At 47.8% G+C, this 20463-nt stretch overlaps 1 protein-coding gene across 1 annotated transcript in view; it reads right to left on the reverse strand.

Annotated features, from left to right (window-relative positions):
- Nucleotides 1–20463, reverse strand: part of PLXDC1 (plexin domain containing 1) — a 393515-nt gene that overhangs the window by 142808 nt on the left and 230244 nt on the right. Inside the window, exons 3-4 of the mRNA XM_086924328.1 lie at nucleotides 1655–1798; nucleotides 823–892 (exon numbers count right to left, since the gene is read on the reverse strand). Coding sequence (XP_086780454.1) covers nucleotides 823–892; nucleotides 1655–1798 — 214 coding nt within the window. The remainder of the gene's footprint in view (nucleotides 1–822; nucleotides 893–1654; nucleotides 1799–20463) is intronic.

Here is a 20463-nt window from a genome sequence, read left to right on the forward strand (position 1 = left end):
GAACAGACAGAGTTATAGCCCTTGATTGTCGGACAACAGGAAGGTGCATGAAGCCTTTGTAAAGGAGATGGAAGTAGAGTGGAGCTTAAGCAACATAGGAGGATGTCTGAGAGTCTGGGAGCAGCGAGGGATGGTGAGTTTCAGGACATCATGGCATGGGAGCAGCCCGTGGGAACTGATGCATTTGCAGCAGTGCAGTATAAAGTGGAGAGAGTCTGACAGGCAACTGTGCGATGAGAGAATGTTGAGGTGGATCTTAGAATGGGGTCTCAGATCACAGGCTCCTGGGTAACTCTTCTTAGGACCGTTAATGAGCCAAAGCGTTTGTGTTCTAGGAGCCAGTGCTTCTATAAAGCAAGGTAAGACGGCCTACCTATGGCAGTGCTATCATAGGGGAGAAAGGTGCCTCACATTCAGCTGGCAGTCGCAAATGAAGCCATGTTATTTGGTGATGTGGGGGAGCACAAGTAGCCAAAATAGATTTTTACCTGTGGACCAATAATCTTCCTACCACATCTCTGTTCTGGAGTTTGGAGGCCTGGATCACTGGGGCTTGAATGGAGGGGGACCTTTAAGGTTGCTTTAGTTGGGAAAAGCCTTATTTGTTGTGGCACCCATTTGGGAAGGCGTGCTTAGATTGCAGTTGTGCTGGACTGCTCATTGCTACGAGGGCAGAGGTCATATTGTTGTTGTGACTCCATGATGTAAGCGGGCTGTTTCTGAAGTCTTTCTAACCCCAAGCAAAAGATCAACAAGCCCACATCTGATTTGTTGCACAGCCTCCCTCTACTATAAAACACTCGCTTTGTGAGGATTACTCACCTCCTGTGGCTATAGTAATCTGACGGACGTAATGGCCATAGAAAGGGAAATCGAAGGAGAGGACCAGCCTCTACAAGAGAGAGAGAATGAGACAGCATTACAGAAAGGTGCTGGTTCTTAGCAGACAGAAAAAATGTATGTGCAGAATGTAAGGGTCTACGCAAAGAATGATGGGCATGTGGTGAGAGGAAGGACTCTAGCATGGCTACTGGGACTTGGAAGCATGTGATGGGTTTTGGCATTGAGGATGGACTAGTGGGCTTGGATAAAGAAGGATGACCTTGGGTAAGGTGGATGGACCTGGGCAGGGTGCACAGGTGTGAATGAGCCTGGGCAGCCTGGTTGTACTTTGGTATTGACAGGTATACTTGGTAGTATAGACAAGTCTGGACAAGGTTCATGGTGTGAGCTCTTTAGACGGGCATGAATAATGACAGATGGGTTTGGTAGGATTGGTAGGTTCTGGTAGGATGTATGTCTGGATCGATTAGATCAGGCTGGACTGGATGGATTTCTCTGCGCAGAGTGAATTGACCTGGGCAGAGTAGATTGAGTGAAGGAAAGTAGTTGAGTCTTGGGAGGATGAATGAGCCCAGGTAGACTGTATAGGTCTAGGCAGACAGTAATAAACTGGGTAGACGCATACATGCCTGGTCAGACTGGATTGATCTGGATAAGACAGAGTAGTCTTAGAAGCAAGGACTCGTCTGGACAGGGTAGCTGAGCTTGGACAGGGTGGATTTGCTGGGAGCAGGACAGAGCGTGTGGACCTGGGTAGGCAGTATTGATGAATCTGGGTAGATTTAGATGGGGTTCTAACTGGAATGCTTACCGAAGCCTGTCTGTGCGTGTTGGAAAGGATCCCATGAATTCTCATTTGGGTCTTGTTCACCTCACTGATGTCCACCCATAGTTCACTGGACCGTGCCTCGTGAGCACCATATATTCTGGACACATAGTACCGATGATTGTCCTCCTGAAAGAGATCAAGATTCAATGTGAGAATAACAAGAAGGCATGGTCTTCTTAGCACCTTCAGCATAAATATTCATTTAAATTGGGTATCGTTCTGTGCTAGCAGCTCATAGGCTGTTTTCAGTTACATCACACCCTCTGCTTTTGTACAGCCCATGTAGTTGGTTTTCAAAAACGTGAACTACAACCCATGCAGTCATGAATTAATACATGAAGAGGCTGGAGGCTTATTGTGTTTTCAGACCCATGTGCTTTCTAGGGTACAGCTATTATGGAACTGGGATACCCAAGGCCCCTTCAATGTAATGGCCTCATCCAAAAACAATGAGATACTGGCCTTTCTCTCTGTTTATAGAGCTTTGAAGTTTTATATAGAGAGAACGTGGGTTGTGGGTGGGTCATTTGAAAGAACGGAAGCTGATGGAACAACAGTACAATAGTTATCACAGTTACTAACGTATAGTCATAGCCATTCCTATAGACATGCAGGAGATAAACACATATCTAGAGACAGAAATTGGGAAAGGCAGAAAGACAGGAGGCCTAGCCACATTTTTCTAGACGACTCTTGTTATTACTAGACATTTGTTCTAGAGCTGACGTTCAGCATGCAGTGATTGCAGAAATTGTGAGGAGTCACCTAAGTGATTGCCTTGCAAATTACTTTAAGAGGGGTGCGATGCTGGTGTCAACGCTTTTAACTAATAAATGAAAATGGTTGCGATGCAGGACCAGGGCCACGTGAGTATCAAAAGACGGCGGTCCCTCGCTATTAAAAAACTTCAAAGGACAAAATTCAGAGTCAAAACATTAAGGCCCGCATAAGGATGGCGGGCGGTCTTTGCCCGTCTGCCATCCTCGCAGAAAACGGGACCGCCCGCGAGCTGTGCGGTGGTCCCGCCTCGCATATTATGATGCGCCCGCCACAGTGGCAGGCGCATCATGCATTTATAACATTGCAGCGGGTGGTTTTCACACCAGCACCCACTGCAATGCTATAAATGCCTGTGATGCATTTGCATACACAAAGCGGCAGGCACCGCTCGGTGCCTGCCGCATTGTGTATGCAAATGCAAGGGGGTACCACAGGTACCCCCCATGTGCACCCCCCCTCGCCTTCACCATGGGGGCCCAAAGGGGGCCCCCAACCTGAAGACCACATGCCTTTCCATGTCGGCATTGCCGCCACTGAAAGGCATCTGATCCTGGGAATCCTAATAAGGCTGGCGGTGTCTGAAAGACACCGCCGGCTATATGAACCTTTTTCCGCCCCGGCCGCAAGGCAACCGGGGCAGAAAAGCGGCGGACGGTGTTTACGTCCGCCGCCGTCCCCCCCGCCATTGTAATATGGTGGCATGGCGGTGGCGATCCGCCCGACATCCTAATGGACCCCTTAATGTTTATTCAAATTTAATAATCATTCTAGAAGGAAAAAATTGTTAGTCAGATTTAAATCAGCATCAGTAATACTTCAAATAATGCCAATTTTGATAGGTAATAACATAAAGTCATGTTCAAAGGCACAAAAATAAGCAGAATCAAAATATAGTAAGGGCCACTGGAATTATGCGATTGTGTGGCAGCAGTGTTTTTCGCATAATAATAGATTTTTAACATTTCCCACATATTCCACCATTGCTGCATACTCTGCAGATTTTAACAAAAACAATATTTTGTTTCTACCTCAAACGGTTCAAGAGTTACTAAAAGTGCATCAACACTCAAATGACTTTCGTATTTCAGTATCCGAATTCACCACTAATACTCTATGGGCTCCGGAGTAGAGTGCTACTAGCCCAAAAAGCGCTTTGACGCCTCATCAGGGGTAGTAAGCACTTTATAAATGCAATTACAATACAATACAATACTTGTTGCCGGCCAGTTGAAGACCCTTTTCAAAAATTGACTGGTCACATTTTAGGTTGGTTATTGATATGTATTTGTTAAATTGGCACAAATGAGGAGCAACCAATGCCCCAGACAGTGTTAACAAGTATAAAAGTAACACTATACTTTCATTAAATGTGGCTCATTGTGCTGCACATTTTTGCTCTACTTGCTGCATAATCTACTCGACCCTGCCATGTAAATTGTCCCTCCCCTGCTGCATAATTCCAGTGACCCTGAATATAGTTTAGCAAGAGAACTCGCATAAATCTGCTCAGATCAAAACTCAAGGAAAGTCTAAGTATAAATTGAGTAATGTGGAGTTTGCATAGTTTAGAAAGCAAGAAAAATCAAAGTAGAGACAGAATGATGAGCCTGCCTTAGCAGAAGTGAGCAAAAACTCTGGAACATGTCCAGAAAAGCGGACATTTTATAGGTTTCAGCCAGTGAAAGGTACACTCTCGATGTGAGATTTTATATCATAGAGCTGAACTAATAAGGTAACTTTCACACAAACAAATAGTAAAACAAGAGATACATCAAATAATAAACAGGAACACCTACTTTCATGCAGAATCCTACATAGAAAATTAGACAAACTTCAAGGAATTCATGCAAGAAGTGAAAACAATACACAGAACAGATGCTTAGAGCAGACCCGAGAAATGAACCTTGAGTATGTTGAAGCTACAGGGACATTCAGCACATGACTTCGCTTTCAGAAACACTAATTAATACATTTCAACTCAGCAAATAAATAACACCACAAGCTGAATTCCATTTAACTTATTTTCTGCAAAGGAAAAACACAGAAGAGAAACATGCACGTAGGAAACTCATTCATGCAATTTTAAAAGCCACATTTTTTTCTCTTACAGCAAAACAAATGTCAATGGAAGCAGGCTGTGGTTTTGTCTTTGCCTGAGGCCTAGGTATGCTAAGTAAAGCCTGGTTATGCTAACTAAAACACTATTTTCTGTTTATTAAAAATGCTCAGACACTGGTAATCAACGAATGATAATGAAAGGTTTGCAATGGAACCAGTTCTACTTGAGTTTTCCTCATCCTGGAAGTGCCAGATTCCCAAGTCCAGAAGGTCCCCGTATTCCTGGTTCATTGTCAGTGGTCCTGGACCTGTCAGATCACTAGCACTGGGTATGTCAGAGTACATGATCCTGTTCTGTATTCCCAAGTGCTGGCTCATGCCCCTTAATGTTGTTGCTCTGTCAGATCACCTAGTCCTGGTTCAGACCTTTGATCCTGGCTGTATCAGCTCTCCTAGTCTTGAGTGTGTTAGCTCCTCAACTCCACTCAATGGCTATATCACATCTTCTCACCTTTAGTTTTGTACCTGCCTAACCGTAGCCAGTTGGGTATGCAACAACTGGCTTAAGCTTAAATCAGAAAAAATGAGATCCTGATGACTAGAGGCCATTGATCATTGCAGTCTTCTGCTTGGTGACCCTCTGACTTAGGAGTTATGCCTGCTCACTGCATCACAGTCAGGAAACCTAGATATGGTTTGTTTTGGCTCGGTCTTTCTCAACTCAAATTCAGAAGGTAACCGCCAATAGCATGTTCTATATTCAACGTCTCCTTCCATTTCATTGTCAGAAAATTGAGGTCCAGGATTTTACTTTATCTTGCCTGGACTACAGGAACTCCCTCTATTTAGGACTTCCTCGCTACCCGGATAGTCGGCTCCAGGCAGTGTGGAATGCAGCAGTGAGCCTGATGTTCCATGTTTGCCATCTCCCTTACTGATGGAGCTTAATCGGCTACCGGTTGAAAGACATATCTTCAAAGTCCTTCGCTATTGCCATCAGGCCTTCTATGGCACGGGTCTGGTTTATGTTCACAATATACTGAAAGCTTATACTCCTATGCAATGGTTGCATCTGTCTTCAGAGAACCTGCTTGTTTTTCCTACGGTCTGTAGGTCCAGAGTTTGAGGTCAGTCCTTCTTGTATTTGGAACCAGTGCTCTGGGATAATCTTCCTCCTTTTCACAAGGAAACAAACCATCTGGCCTTCCGGAAATTACTATAAAATCATTTGGTTCTGTAGGCCTCTGCTTTTGCGCTTCTGCTCTTCCTTCTTTCATTTTGCTAAACTTTTGTCTTTCCTGATAAGCACAGAGGAATAGGACACCTTTTTTGTTTTTTGTGCTCTACAAACCCCCAGGTAAGTTGGTCAGTCAATCAGCCCTAGTTCAGAATAAATTGAATTGAATGAGCAGGATCCCCAGTCGTAGTGCATAAAACCCACTGGTTCTAGCTTAGACTTGTCCTGGTGAACTAAATCCCCTAGTTGAGGCTCAGAAACTGTAGCCATTGGCGTTTTATTTTTCCCATAGCCTTCGGTCTCTCACATTAAAAAGTCATGGTTCCGAACCCTTGTGGGGTACTGGGGGTGTGGCCAGGCGTCCATGGAGTAGGACACTTAGGGAGAGAGCACCAGACAGGGTTCCCCATCGATCTCCATCCTGCAGTTAACGAGGGCTTGGGGGCGCCTCAATGAGCTAGCTGAACACCTACCAGGACCCCTGACTTTCAGCACCAAGTTCAGCCTCAAAACTGAGGCAGCCTGAGCTGCTAACAGCCAAAGATTGCTGTGCAGAGCGTGACCCTATAAATGGAGGATGCGGGTCGTGTCGGCCATGTGAATGGCTCACAGCAACACTGAGCGCCTGCTGGTGGTTGGGGCCTCGACTCTAGGGCTTGTAGCTGAGACTACCGCAAAGGATTGAGGAGGCTTCACCACAGGTGTAGCACTGAGGAACGCACACTGTAGTAGTCAGGAGGAGGCGGCCTAGAAAGGGGCCTACTCGAGTACAGACGTTCTCGCCTTCCCGGCTCGTTAGCGACCTGCGGAGAAGTACCAGCGGAGGACCCCGCGCACACAGCTACGGTCAGGGTTGCCGCTGGCCTGCGGGGCTCCTCTGGGCGGCACACGCTGGACCTGGACTGGGAGAAAGCACCATCACCCTTGACTGCTTTGGGAAGAGACACGGTGAAGGGGAGGTCTCCTGATGCCAAGGCGGGCGCTTCATTAAAGGAATACGAGCTGCTGAGTGCCTTGTAGGAACCCCGATGCTGAACCCAGGGCAGTGGGCGAAGCACTAAGACGGCCTGGACAGCCGACGATAACTGCACTGTGCAAGGCCTGTGCGGAGGTGGGCTCCTCTCGCTGTGTGACATCCCGCTGAGCCTCGGCATGGGCAGGTGGTGGTACCCTTAAACATATTTCAGTGCAGGGACTGACAGTGGGGCAGCGCATTGAGGGTGCAAGGAGCAGAGCAGGAGGCCCAACAGCAGGCGACCGATGATCACTGGCCACAGCTTCATGACCTAGGAGTGCTTTGAATGGGACTGGTGATCTAGTCTGCACCAACTCACTCCCCGCGGCCCAGAAAGTGGCACTAAGATTGACGAGCCCACCAGGGGTGTACAACTAGATGGACCGACTGCAATATATACCTGCTGGCCTAGACTCCAGCACGGGATAACTGGGTAGAGGGTACACGACCCACCTCCAGCACGGCACAGAGGGCAAATAGAAGGCAATGCTGCAGCAGCTGACCGGGAATCTGCCTTGAGGAACCGATCTGGATGGCTGCTCCTCCAACTGACTCCAGCATATCATCTGAGGTTTAATCTTTTCCGCCAAGGCACACAGCCCAGTCAACATGTAGAAGGACCCTGACACAGAAAGTGCCTAGACTGTTGAGCTTGGGATCATGCAATGGGAAAGAGCACAATGGACTTGTACCAGGGGCCCCATGCGAGCCCTACTCTCCAGGAAATATTGCAAGCCATCACTACCTCTAGGGAGGTCCTAGAGGTGAAAATTGACACTGCTGTTGCAGACATGAGCATATTGAAGGATGATAACCGTAGCCTGGTGGAATGCATGGCTGCGACGGAACAGGAATTGGAGAGCTCCATGAAAGGGAGACTAGCTTAACTGGAAAGTAAAGTGCGCATGTTGGAGCTTCGGGAGGAAGATGCAGTGAAAAGATCCATGCACAATAATATTTGAGTTTTTGGTTTGCGTGAGCAGTTCGAAGGAGCGAGCATGGTGCATTATCTCATGAGATGGCTAAGGGAGAAAGTAGTGCCAGTGGGGCTATCACAGTTCTTTGCGCTGGAGAGGGCACACAGGGTCCTAGCGAGACTGCCGCAGCTGGGAGTTCCGCAACGACCAGTATTCGCCAGGCTATTATATTTCAAGGATCAAGATCATATACTGGGCCCGACCAGCCTCAGGGGAGAACTGAATGTGGAAAACAGAAAAATTATGATATTCCTAGACTTTATGTGAGATATACAGCGGCAAAGTTCCACGTTTGAGGACATAAAAAACCAACTGCAGCAAATGGGTCTGTCATTACCGATGAAGTTCCTGGTCCGGCTCCAAGTGGTAACTCCGGAGGGAGTGCAGTTCTTCCGCACTCCACAGGAAATGTAGGACTGGAGAGACAGGTGTACCGCATCAGTGGCAGGGTCAAGAGCTCTCCGCAAGAGGACAATGAGGAGACCTCTGATGAGATGGGGCACTGCCAATGGGCCCAGGGTAACCCCGACTAGAGAGGAGGTACAGCAGGAGCAGCAGAGAGAGGTGAAGGTGGTCGCAACAATGAGTAGCTGTGGAGTGAGCCACGTATACTTGAAGGGGGAGATGGAGCCAGGAATTTGGACACTGACCCTAGATCCAGCTCAACTGAATTCTAATCCCAAGGTCATGCCTGTGACTGGACGAAATAATCTGAGTACACTGGGGATCGTTTGCTTCTTGACAAGATACGGAGGGGCTGCCTATGAGAGAGACTAAAGATGATGGTACCCACAGCCTAGGGGAAATGGGTTGGGGACACCCGGCAGGGCACACAGGTTCCTCAAGCCACCTCAGATTAGTATTCGCACGGGTACTCCAGTGGATATATCTGGTTGTTTAAGAGTTTTGATGGGGGGTTGTTGCCTACTTGTCCTGGGAAAAGGGAGTTGGGGTGGATTTTGTTGTTTGTTGGTTGGGGTATTGAATGGGGATTGTGCCCAATGGGAGACACATAGTCGGATATGCTCAGAGAGCTGCAGAAAATAGTGTAGGCCCACTGGACACAATACCTGCTCACAGATATGGCTGCCCACATTACATATGGGGAACATATGGGGGATGCATACACTAACCAAAGGATAAAAGGTGTTCTTTTATCTGAACAGGAGGGGGATACAGATATCATTACTCCAAGAAATGCACCTCATGGCCAAGGAGGGGGCGGTACTTCAGGGACGATGGAGAGGGCAGGCTGGCTATACCACCTACTCGGCCTATGCCTGAGGGGATCCCCAGAGCATTATTTAAAGAGATAGATTCAATGCTTATTGCTTTTCTGTGGGGGGCATTTCGGAGGAGGGATGCATTTGCCACGTTGCAGAGACCGGTTGCGGAGGGGGCTTAGTCCCTGATTGCGAATCATTTTATCTTGCTTCCCAGCTGCTGTGGTTGAGCCAATGAATAGCAGGCAGCCAAATAGTGTGACAAGCCTTTCTGCCTATGGTACGTGAGCTTCATATTCTGTCAGGAATGAGACACTTCTGAATTTCAGGATTAGATATTTTTGCAGCAGGCGAAAGTGCAGAAGCCATTCTCGCCTGGTGTGCCCCTTACCATGGTGGAGAGCTCCCGGATGGGGGAACTGGAGAGGTATTGTGGACTGGGCAGAAGCGGGAGTCACAAGGGTGGGGAATCTATACAAGGAAGAACGACTCCTCCCGTTTGAAGACTTTAGAGATCTCTTTGATGTGCCACAGGACCACTTTTTGCTCCATGAAGCGATAACTGTGGCACTTCGCGGTCATTGGGTAGAGGGCTAGAACAACCCATGGCTGAACCATCACTAAACAGAGGTAGAAGGCACATCATATGGACAAACGAAGTTCAATTTGGAGGTTCTAGAGGTGGAGGGGTCTACCAATAGGGACCAAAGATCTAAAATGTCCGGGGACTACCCCGCTTAGACGCGATGGGGAGGGTGTTACTGGGAGGGGATGGGTGTGTGTTTCTTTGCTCTTGGGAGCATTGCCTACTGAGGATTAGAGGAGGTTTGGTCTCGAATGATAACTGTCTCCATACTTAACTATTGATGCAGATCTAAATAAAATGTTTTTTAAAAATGGCTCAGAACCCTGGTCGTGTTATTTCCCCTAGTCTGCGTTCAGATCAACGGATCATCGGATGCCTGGTTTCTCAGATGATGGTGGTTTGCTTCAGGCCTAGACCCCCATTCCTGGTGCATCATCTATCGTAGTTCAGGCACAGAACGTAGCCTTTCTTCACACGTGAAATGATGTGGGCAGAGGCTGGGATGCTAGAGGGGACAGGTCCCTGTCAGACAGGGAGAGCCGACACAGCTGCCCAGCTGCAGTCATGTCATCTCACGTATATATATTTAGAGCTGTTGTGTGTTTTTTTCCAGACACATATTAAAAACACGAAACTGCATTGAAAACGTTCCTGATTTTCATCCAAGACATAATCAGCCGAGAGTCCCGTAGGAGGAGAGTTCTGGAGCAGCCTGGGCTGAACAATACGCCTTAGAAGAGGAAGGAGAGAAAACCTGCATGGCCAAAATTCCTGACCTTACCAGTGAGGACAGAATGAAGTCAAAAGACCTAAAAAAAGAAAATGAAGGCTCTTCAGAGCCAAATCTCTGGGCTTCATTGAGAACGTGGCAGACAACTGGGAAAGCAGCAGAGCTGTGTGTGAGGCACCTGGTAACGCGGGCCTGAAAACAAAAACATGGAACATGGGATTGGACCGCAGAGAGGGGCTGCCGGGTTCATACAGCTGGGCCCGCACCTCATTCACAAACCTTTTCGACTTCGGTCAGCAGCACCTCAGCTGGAGGCTGCAGCATGCATGCACACGCCCCCCGTATGCATGCACACGCATGCATGCACACGCCCGCCGTATGTGCACACGCCCGCTGTATGTGCACACGCTCGCTGTATGCATGCACACGCCCGCCGTATGGATGCACACGCCATCCGTATGCATGCACACGCCCGCTGTATGTGCACACGCCTGCTGTATGCATGCACACGCCCGCTGTATGTGCACAAGCTCGCTGTATGCATGCACACGCCCGCTGTATGTGCACACGCTCGCTGTATGCATGCGCACGCTCGCCGTGTGCATGCACACGCCCGCTGTATGTGCACACGCCCGCTGTATGCATGCACACGCTCGCTGTATGCATGCACACGCCCGCCGTATGCATGCACACGCTCGCCGTATGCATGCACACGCCCGCTGTATGCATGCACACGCCTGATGTATGCATACACAGCTTCCGTGGCTTGTGCTTTTAATGGCACCCCTCACCATTCCTACAGCCTCATGTCAAGGGGGGGCACTATCCTTTGCTGATAGATGACGCTTCACGGTTTGTATCCTTTGCGCAGGGAAGGCTCCAACTTATTACCCGTACCCCGAGTTTCCCCCAGCCTGACCACGTGTACATTCCACACTTCTCCCCGTGTGACATTAAGCCATCCAGCACCGTGAGTGCCTGTCTCTGGACAGTCTCAAACATCTAGCTCCCGAAATGTGCTCGACAAAACTGGGCACCGTGCTCTGGATTTGGCCTCCAGAACCCAGTTCATTGCTCCGGATGGGGACCCCAGAGCTCAGAGCTCGGCACAATGCTCCAGGCGAGGCATTACCCCCGAAACCCAGCTACCTGCTTCAGATGTGGCCTTCAGAACTTGCCACAATGTTTCAGATTTGGCCTTGAGGACTAGTCACAGGAGGAAGGTCTGAATAGAAGCCGAGGTAGCTGCTGGTTACGCATGCCCCGACCCATTCCAGTATTCCTCTTGCCCTCCCCAGAGCCTCGGCCGATCTGGCTTCAGCCTCCATGTTCTCGACCACGTCAAACCTGCCCCTGAAGCTCTGCAGTATTTAAGCAATCAGGAGCAGAGCCCCCTTCGAGTAGCACCACGCCAGGCCCCCAGTGAACTTCCATTCTCTATCTGCAGCTTTGATTAACCGACGAGCCTGGACCACGGAGGCAGATCTCACACGTGCAGGCCCGAGACTGTGGAGTGCTTTAACCCTGCCTTGCTCTCCGAATCCTATCGTAAGCAGGTGGGGCCGTTCTGAAATGTTTGTCTTCGTTTCAACATTCATTTGCATCCAACAGGGGTCGCGAGTGGCCTGTAGCTTCCCTCGTCTCTTCATCGCGCTTTTTTTCATCACCTTCAGCGCTCTGCCTTATCATTTCACCCCCAGTTCAATTCAAACATTGCTTGCTGCACCGATGCGCCCGATACAAACACCGCTCACCTGTGGTACACGTTTATAAGTTCTCCTTCTAATGTGCGTGTGCCCTAAGTGCCTACCTTTGCTCTTTGCAAAATGATAACCAAGCCATCTTCTATAGCACTCTTGCAGACTTTGTACATTGTTGGGACAAATGACACCCCCATTCTCCCAACGAAATCTTTTGGCCACTCTTGCTGTTTTTGTATCAGTTTTCTATAGCGCGGACGTAAGGGCTGGCAAAGTGCTTTACATTGGCACCGTTTTGTAGAAATGACTTAATAAGGATATATTATGCAGTACACAGTAAGATAGGAACGGGAATAAAAAGAGAACAGCACAAGAAGGAGCAACACTTTCAAACACCGAACCCTTTCCGCATGGAGTAAAAGGTGCTGCATGGACGCGGCAATGAAATATTAGATGCTCCGTTTTCGCCTTCAATCGTTTCATTGGGCAGCCGCTGGTTTTGAAGCAGGCACCGTAAACACAGCATAGCCCTTGCCTTGTAAACAAACCTCCATCTCCGGGATGTGAAACACCAGTAATCGAGCTCCTTTACCTTACATTAAACACTGATAAGGACACGGTCAGTTCAAGGGGCGGGTAGAAAACCAGAAGGGAATCCTACATCAATAACAAGAGAAAATACCTGAGGACCGACAGGTCTGTGCTTCATGCAACAGGCGCAAAAAGAACAATTGATGGACAGAATGCAGAACAATGTCATACATTCACCCCAGTACAGAGATTACAGAGATCGGGGCCTAAATCCATCGTTTTTTTGCTCCCCATGCCATTCCAGTTTGGACACAGCCATATGCAAATCAGTCTTGACCCTGCGCCCAATGGAAACAGTCCAGCCCGAACTGCCAGGCCAGGTCCTCCCTGGACTGGAAACAAGCATCCTAGGACCGGGTTCGGGCTTTCAGCCCTCATCAGCCAGGATAGCTTGACTCCAGTGGCACGGAGAGCACGGGAGGCTGCAGTACTAGTCAGCAGACTCCTCTTCCATGATCCATCCAGTACCCTAGCCACAAAAGCTTGTGCTGCCAGGGGATTTGTGGCTAGCCTTTCCTCTCCCTAAATATGAAGTTCCCCAGAATACCAAACAGAGCCCTGTATCATTCAGCTAACAAGTCTTTTTTTAAATAATCTAGGGCTCATATCTCTTACTTTTAATTTTTCTACTGAATTCTGGGTCCACATAGACCTTAAAACCTCTAAAATGACTGTTGTTGGAGTCTGCAAGGGTAGCTGCCCAGGGCACAAGTCCTAAAAAAAGAAGTGGGGGACTCTCCAAGTAGTATCACAAGAAGTGACATCAGGGCAAGTGGCATTGCAGGAAGTGACATCACATGAAGTGACATCACGGCGCGTGGCGGGTTCCTTTACCCAAGGATTAACAAACTAACTCTGCTGCCAGCCTACCCCACCAGGCGTAATTTTCCATGTGCAGCACATTTCCATGTAGATGTGATTGCTTTAGCTGACTGGTGGTTAACACATTTGATGGAAAGATCTTTTTTTGTCTAGTCCTAGTTTTGACTTAAAGTAGCATACCGGGTTAATGCGCCTCCTGTAAAGCACATCATGTAACATACAGATGGCAGATTTTATTTTATGTAGATATGTAAGTAGGTTACTGCTTTGAACACAGAGATCCTTTTGTTACATGCTGTTGCATTGTAATCCTTCTAGTATAGCACAGTGAGCTATGAAGGATGATATGTGGTCTCCTACACCCAGTAACCCTCACTGTCTTATGTAACACATCCTGTACAAGGATTTACAAACATGTTCGATTTATTGACAATATAATATGTATGTTTGCTGTAAAGTGATCTGGCACCCTACACTGGGATGAATAGTGCAGATAAAAAAACACTGGCATTTAAACTGTTATTTTGCACTGGGAGTAACGCATCTCACATTCTTACAGTTTACGAATGTCTAATATATAATGGGGGTCCGCACAAAGTCAAAATTGTGCCTCTCTTATGGGCCTTTGAAGTGTTAACATGCTGCTTCTTTTGTTTCCCTTCCTCTGCACATACATCTAGGTGTGGGGCTACAGGTAGCCTCCAACCTGGATACTCGACAAAGTAGGCCAAATGGGCCCTTAAGTTCGGCCTTTGTTATGACCCAGCTGGAGTTTCAAATAAGAAAACCCCCTCCCCGTCTGCACGTTGCTGCTCGGAAGGAAGGCAGATAACAAGCAGGCGCTGCTGAATGAATCCCGGTGTCTCAAACTTACACCGGGACGAGTTCATCATATTTTAGAGTGGGGCTCAACTTCTTGGCAGGGTGGACGGCGTCCACCATGTGAAAAGAGTGGGTGGACACCGTCCACTCATGTGTACCCCCGACTCGAGCCCTATAGCTGCCTCATGTTGCAAAGACCCACCTCCAGGAGTCGCCTCCACACCTCAAGTAAGTAAGCTGTGTACCTTATAGACCTCCAGTGTCACCTGCACTCCCGATCAGTCTGCAGCATTGCAACTATGAAGCCCTGGCACCCTCGGAATCATTAACCAGAGGGGTACCCAAAACTCTCAGTTTCATTGCTTGGGCCAAGTTATCAAGAGCTTCCTTGTCGCACTCCAAGCATCACATGGAAAGGATTGTGCTATCTGTAGATTTGCTGTGCCTCTCCCCTTGACTCTTCACCAAGGTCTCCAACTTCAACATCCGGTCGTTGACATCTCCACTTTACCTCTGCCTGTGCGACCTTCTCCTTTAGTTCTTATAGGCTACCCTCCATGGAGGATACTTTGGTATGAATTCTTTTGGTCGTAGTTTGTAGCTCAGTAAATAGATCCTGGGCCAGTGATTCCCCAAGGGCCATGTTGACACTACAGGGATCTCCCGTGGCACTCTCTTCCCCAAGTCTTGCAGGGCAAAAAGACCTCCAAAGTCCTTTTTCCGTTCCTCCTCAGATGCTGCATGTGCTCTCACTTGCAAGAGATTTTGTTTACAACCAAAGACTTGCAGCCTGCCCATTGCATAACATTTGCCAGCTTCATTGTCACTCTTATTTGCTGCCTTATAATTGGCTCACACATGCTGGCTTTACTTCCTCTTCTTTCGGCTTGCGCATGGACCAAATACTGATTGCTCAAGCTTGATTACTGTCCTTCCACTAATCGCGCTGTGATTGAGGTGATACTTTTATTTTTCGTATTCCCTGTTGTGCTTGTTGAACGTCTTGCCATCTATGTTTTACAATGCAACGCATACATCAAAGAAGCCATATACAGCTTTGAAATGGATGTTTATTGTGACAACATGTTATCTGCTTTTATTGTGACAACAGATGTAATCTGCTTCCAAATGTATTTTCACTAAAACATGGGAGTGAGTGCAGTTGCTTTCTTTATGTGACAGGGGTGTTGTGCTGAGCCCTAGCAATCATTGGCAAAGCCAATAGGTATCTCCTTTGAGACCAGTGGATCTTCCATTGCCTTTTGTTCATACTGTACTGCAGGGGCATTGGCGACTTTGGCAATGATGTGTTGACATTGTGTATAAAAAAACATGGCTTTTTGTTATATTCATGCTCAGGGTTCTTGCTTCTACGGGGTGAGATGTGGTTAAATGTTCTCCTGCCTGTAGCAAGCCTTGCACCTGCATGGGGAGCAGCTGTGAGGTGGAGCTACATGGGAGTTCTGTGAGTAAAGATTCCACACCTGAATCTTGGCAACACAAGAGATCAAAATACGAGATTGAAGACTTGTTCCAGATAAAAAAGTTCGATTCCAGTGAGCAGTCTTAGTTGATATTGTGCCCCTTATGGCATTTTGTGTTGAGGTGCTTCAAGTTTTAAATGTGTTTGTCCAGGAAGAAAAGATTTGGCGCAGTTGAATGGGTACAATTTAATACTGTGAGTTGAGCTTTGTTTAAATAAGCGTAGGGGTGTCAAGTCGGGATGACAAACAAAGGAACTAAGTGGGATAAGTTGTAGGTGGAGGAGTCAGCTCTGTCAAGGGTGCAACAATGGTGCCATACCCCGTGACAAATCTTCTGTAATAGCCACTGAGGTCTAAGGTGGCTCTCACCTCTGTATGGGCCTTAGGTGATTCCCAAGCCAGGAGGGTTTCAGTCTTGTTCCGAAGGGCCTTCATTTTGACGCCTCCTACTTGGGGATCCAAGAAGACGGTGAACCTAGTTGATCACCTCTGGAAGTTGGCAGGGGCGTGCTTCAACCCAAAGGGCATTCTCCAGAACTGAAAGTGCCCTTCTGGGGTAGAGAATGCAGACCTCTCTTTAGCCTCTTGGTCAAGGTAATCTGCAAGTACCCAGATGTTAAGTCAAATGTGCTGAGGAACTTTGCAGCTCACTATCGGACTATGAGCTCCTCAGCTCGAGGGATGGGGTGGCACTTGGAGGGGCAGCCTTGGGGACAAACACCAGTGGGCAAGACCAAGGGCTGTATGAGGGCTCAATAACCCCTAACTTCAGCATCTTGGAGCCCTCCTCCTTAATGCTGATCCTCACCTTATCAGAAAGTCAGTATATCTTACTTTTCAACAGTGTGATGTCTCCATTGTCAATATCATGGGTACACCATGTAGTGAGTCCTGGGTTAAGGGAAAATAAAGAGGCAAACCGCCCCAACAACTGGTGGCAGTCTCATTGTTGTTCTAGGGTCAATGTAGGGGACAGGCTGACACCCTCCACTGACCCATCCTGCTCCTTGGAAGAAAGGAGTTTGTGACAGGTTTACTCTCTTCTTCCACTCCATCATCCGTGACCTGGAACATGGTTATCTCAGACCTCTTGAAGTGGGGTTTGGGGCGATTGATGTGCAAAACCCTTAAAGGGTTCCTGGGAGTCTTGAGGTCCACCAAGTACGTGACCTCACTCTTGTGCTCTTTCACCCCATAGGGCCCAGACTAGCGGTTTTTCAGGTCCCAGGTATCCACAGTCTCTGCAACCTACACTGTTTGCCCAGGCTGAAACTCGACCAGAGTGGCCTTCTGGTCATACCACTATTTCATGATCTCCTTGTTGGATTCTAGATTCACCTTAGCTTGTTTCCAGAAGTGCGTCATCTGGCTCCTGAGTGCCAGCATGTAGCTGACCACCTCATGGGGGCCTTACTGGGAGCTTTCTCCCACCACTCCTTGTCTAGACTGAGAGGTCTTCGCACTGGGTGCCCATACAGGACCTCAAAGCGGCTGAAGCCAACCTTTTTCTGATGCCCCTCCTGCTATGCAAACAAAAGGCATGGCAAGAGAACCTTTCACTTCTGCCTCAAGGGTTCTGACAGACCCATATAATGAGAAATAATAAATGGTGTGTGGCACTCCTCTTTATACACAGTCAACAAAGTGTTGTCAATGTAAACAGTAGGTAACTGTTCTGGGTGCCTTCGGGTTCTAATCCCCTCTGACCCTCAGGGATTAAGTCGTGAAAAGTCCTTGGTGCAGTGCCGACCCAACGGCACTGTGCCCAGCAGGCACTCCTAATGAGACACTGTCTCTGAATGTAATCAAATGGTAGTTCAATATAAATCAAATACTGTACTCAAAAAATTTGTAGGTTAGTACTCCAAAAAGTAGTGTCTTTATTTTTCAAATGTTCATTTCATTATCGTTGTTTTCGTAATTCAGAAAAGCACTTCTGATAATCAATTAATGGGTAAACATAAATATCGCTTCCTCATTTGATGCAACCTCAAATTGCGATCTCTGTATCCTTATGCATTTCGGGACTCGTGCCCTTCATCAGGGACTAATCGTGCAATCTGTAAGTGAAAAGATATCTGTTGTAATGTGCTGGTTCAGGGGTGGTATATCTTCCACTGTTAACAATTATACGTGGTGAATAACGCTACTGACAGCGTGCAGACATGAACTGTTAATGTGAGTCAAAGAACGGTGAAATGTACTAAGTAAAACAAATAGAAGGGTGTCGTGATGATGAAACTAAAAGTAAACCAATTTTCGTGAGGTTAAAACCGGGGTGCACAAGCTAGAAATGCATTGCAACAGTGCGTATATCGCTAAACCAGAATGGTTAGTGACGGTATTCTAGCAGGGTGTTCGACGATGTGTGATTCCGGTTACAATAAACAGATGGTGAACAAGGTGAAACTCTTGTGTTATAAACCTTAACCCCTTCCAGGTCCATGACGAGCTTAGCTCGTCATGAGGCAAAGTTGAGCTGCACTCATGACGAGCTGAGCTCGTCATGACCACACCCGTTTCCATTGACCTTCAGCACAGGAGGGGAAACCCTCAAGCAGCGATGGTGTTAAAGCCAAATAGGGCCTGGAAGTCAAATGCGTCTTCATATAATCTATATACGGATAATGTAACCACATTATCCGTATGTAGATTATATGTTTCATCATCAAGACACCCTTCTAATTGTTTTACTTAGTACATTTCACCGTTCTTTGACTAACATTAACAGTTCATGTCTGCATGCTGTCAGTAGCATTATTCACCAGGTATAATTGTTAACAGTGGAAGATATACCACCCCTGACCCAGCACATTACAACAGATATCTTTTCACTTACAGATTGCACGATTATCCCCTGATGAAGGGCACGAGTCCCGAAATGCATAGGGATACAGAGATCGCAATTTGAGGTTGCATCAAATGAGGAAGCGATATTTATGTTTACCCATTAATTGATTATCAGAAGTGCTTTTCTGAATTACGAAAACAACGATAATGAAATGAACATTTGAAAAACTAAAGACACTACTTTTTGGAGTACTAACCTACGAATTTTTTGAGTACAGTATTTGATTTATATTGAACCACCATTTGATTACATTCAGAGACAGTGTCTCATTAGGAGTGCCTGCTGGGCACAGTGCCGTTGGGTCAGCACTGCACCGAAGACCCATGATAATGCCTTTGAGGGTCTAATTGAACCTCTCAACAAGCCCAACAGGGGGTAAGGAGTGAACGTGTAGGTTACCCCACACTCCTTGGACATGGCCTTCATGTACGCCAACATGAAGCTGGTACCACGGTCTGAAACCCCCTCCATGGGGAATCCCAAATGGGTAAATATCCCCATCAGTGCCCTGGCCACTATGGTCACAGTCACTGTTCTCCGAGGGATAGGTCCTAGGCGCTGAGTGGCATGGTCCACCAAGACCAGGATGTACCTGTTCCCCATGGCTGTCTTGGAGCCCAGAGGCCCAACAATGTTGATGCCCACCCTTTCAAAGGGGGTGACAATTATGGGAAATGGTTGCAGGGAAGCTTTGCACTTCCCTCCTGTCTTGTCACTGGCCTGGAAGTTAGAACAGGACCTACAGAACCCATCTGAGGCCTACTTCATTTGAGTACAATAAAAGGGGTGACAAGACTCTCAAAGGTTGTGCGCCAACTGTCTGGACCTTGGTCTGCTTCCATAGGCCCTCAAGAGTGGGGTATTCCATGTGCGCCTTACAGAACTCCTCCATGGTGGAACCCCCTTCCTGCTGCCAGTTAGCCAGCTCCGATAGGTTCCCAGAGCAGCAACCTCCTTCCCTGTAGGCTACGGGACATCTGCCTCAGGCTCAGCCTAATCCTGAAACGTGGGAGTTTCAGGAGTGTGTTTCCCCTACCCCTTGCCCTTCTTCTTTTTGGCAGGCACCTGGGCCATTCTTCAATGCTCGAATCTTCCTGACTAACCTCTCTGGCAGCCATGGACTGTGTGGTCAGTCACACCCACTCAGGCAACCGTAACATTTCCAAGTGCAACCTGCACTCCACCCACTTCCAGATGGTGTGCTCCAGGTCCACAAGCATGGACAGACTCACCACTATCCTCAGGGAACCTGGGACCTCCCCCACTCAAAGGGAACCAGAGTCACTGGGTATTGACTCTTATTAGGGAGTACCTGCTCTGAGTTCACCAGATGACATCTGACGGTTGTCATACTGACTTCAGTGTCTCTCAGAGCCTCCCCCATCTGCTGATTGATGGTAACCCACTGCCTGTATTTCCTAGTATTTCTATGCATGTTAGTTCTCTACAACATTTCTCTGTCATTCAGTGACACTAGGGTAACCTCTACACAGTACCCCCTAACTGAGACAATCTCCTCCCCATGCACTACACTAGTCAACCCCACTGACTGCCTACCAGTTGGGACACTTGGTATCCCCCTTGAAGTGTACTTCCTGTTGGCTCTCATAGCACTTAGGGGGGCCTTCCCTGATGATTTACTGTCAAGAAACCAATTCATCTTCCTCTGCTCAGGGGGGGATTGGGAGTCCTGACCATTAATGGTAGTTTTGGGTCCTTTATAGAACTCCCTTTTTTGTCTCCCTCATCCTTCTTCTGGTGGGAACCATGGCCACCTTTGTGGAGATCCCTACCAGATTCCTTCCTGTGGACACTGGTGCCGACCCAGTGGTCTGCCTCCTTAGCAAGCTCACTGGGGTCAGTGAGTTACTATCAATCAGGTATTGGCACAGATCAGCAAAACAAAGACTGACAA

The sequence above is a fragment of the Lissotriton vulgaris genome, chromosome 5, assembly GCF_964263255.1.
Source record: "Lissotriton vulgaris chromosome 5, aLisVul1.2, whole genome shotgun sequence".
NCBI lineage: Eukaryota > Metazoa > Chordata > Amphibia > Caudata > Salamandridae > Lissotriton > Lissotriton vulgaris.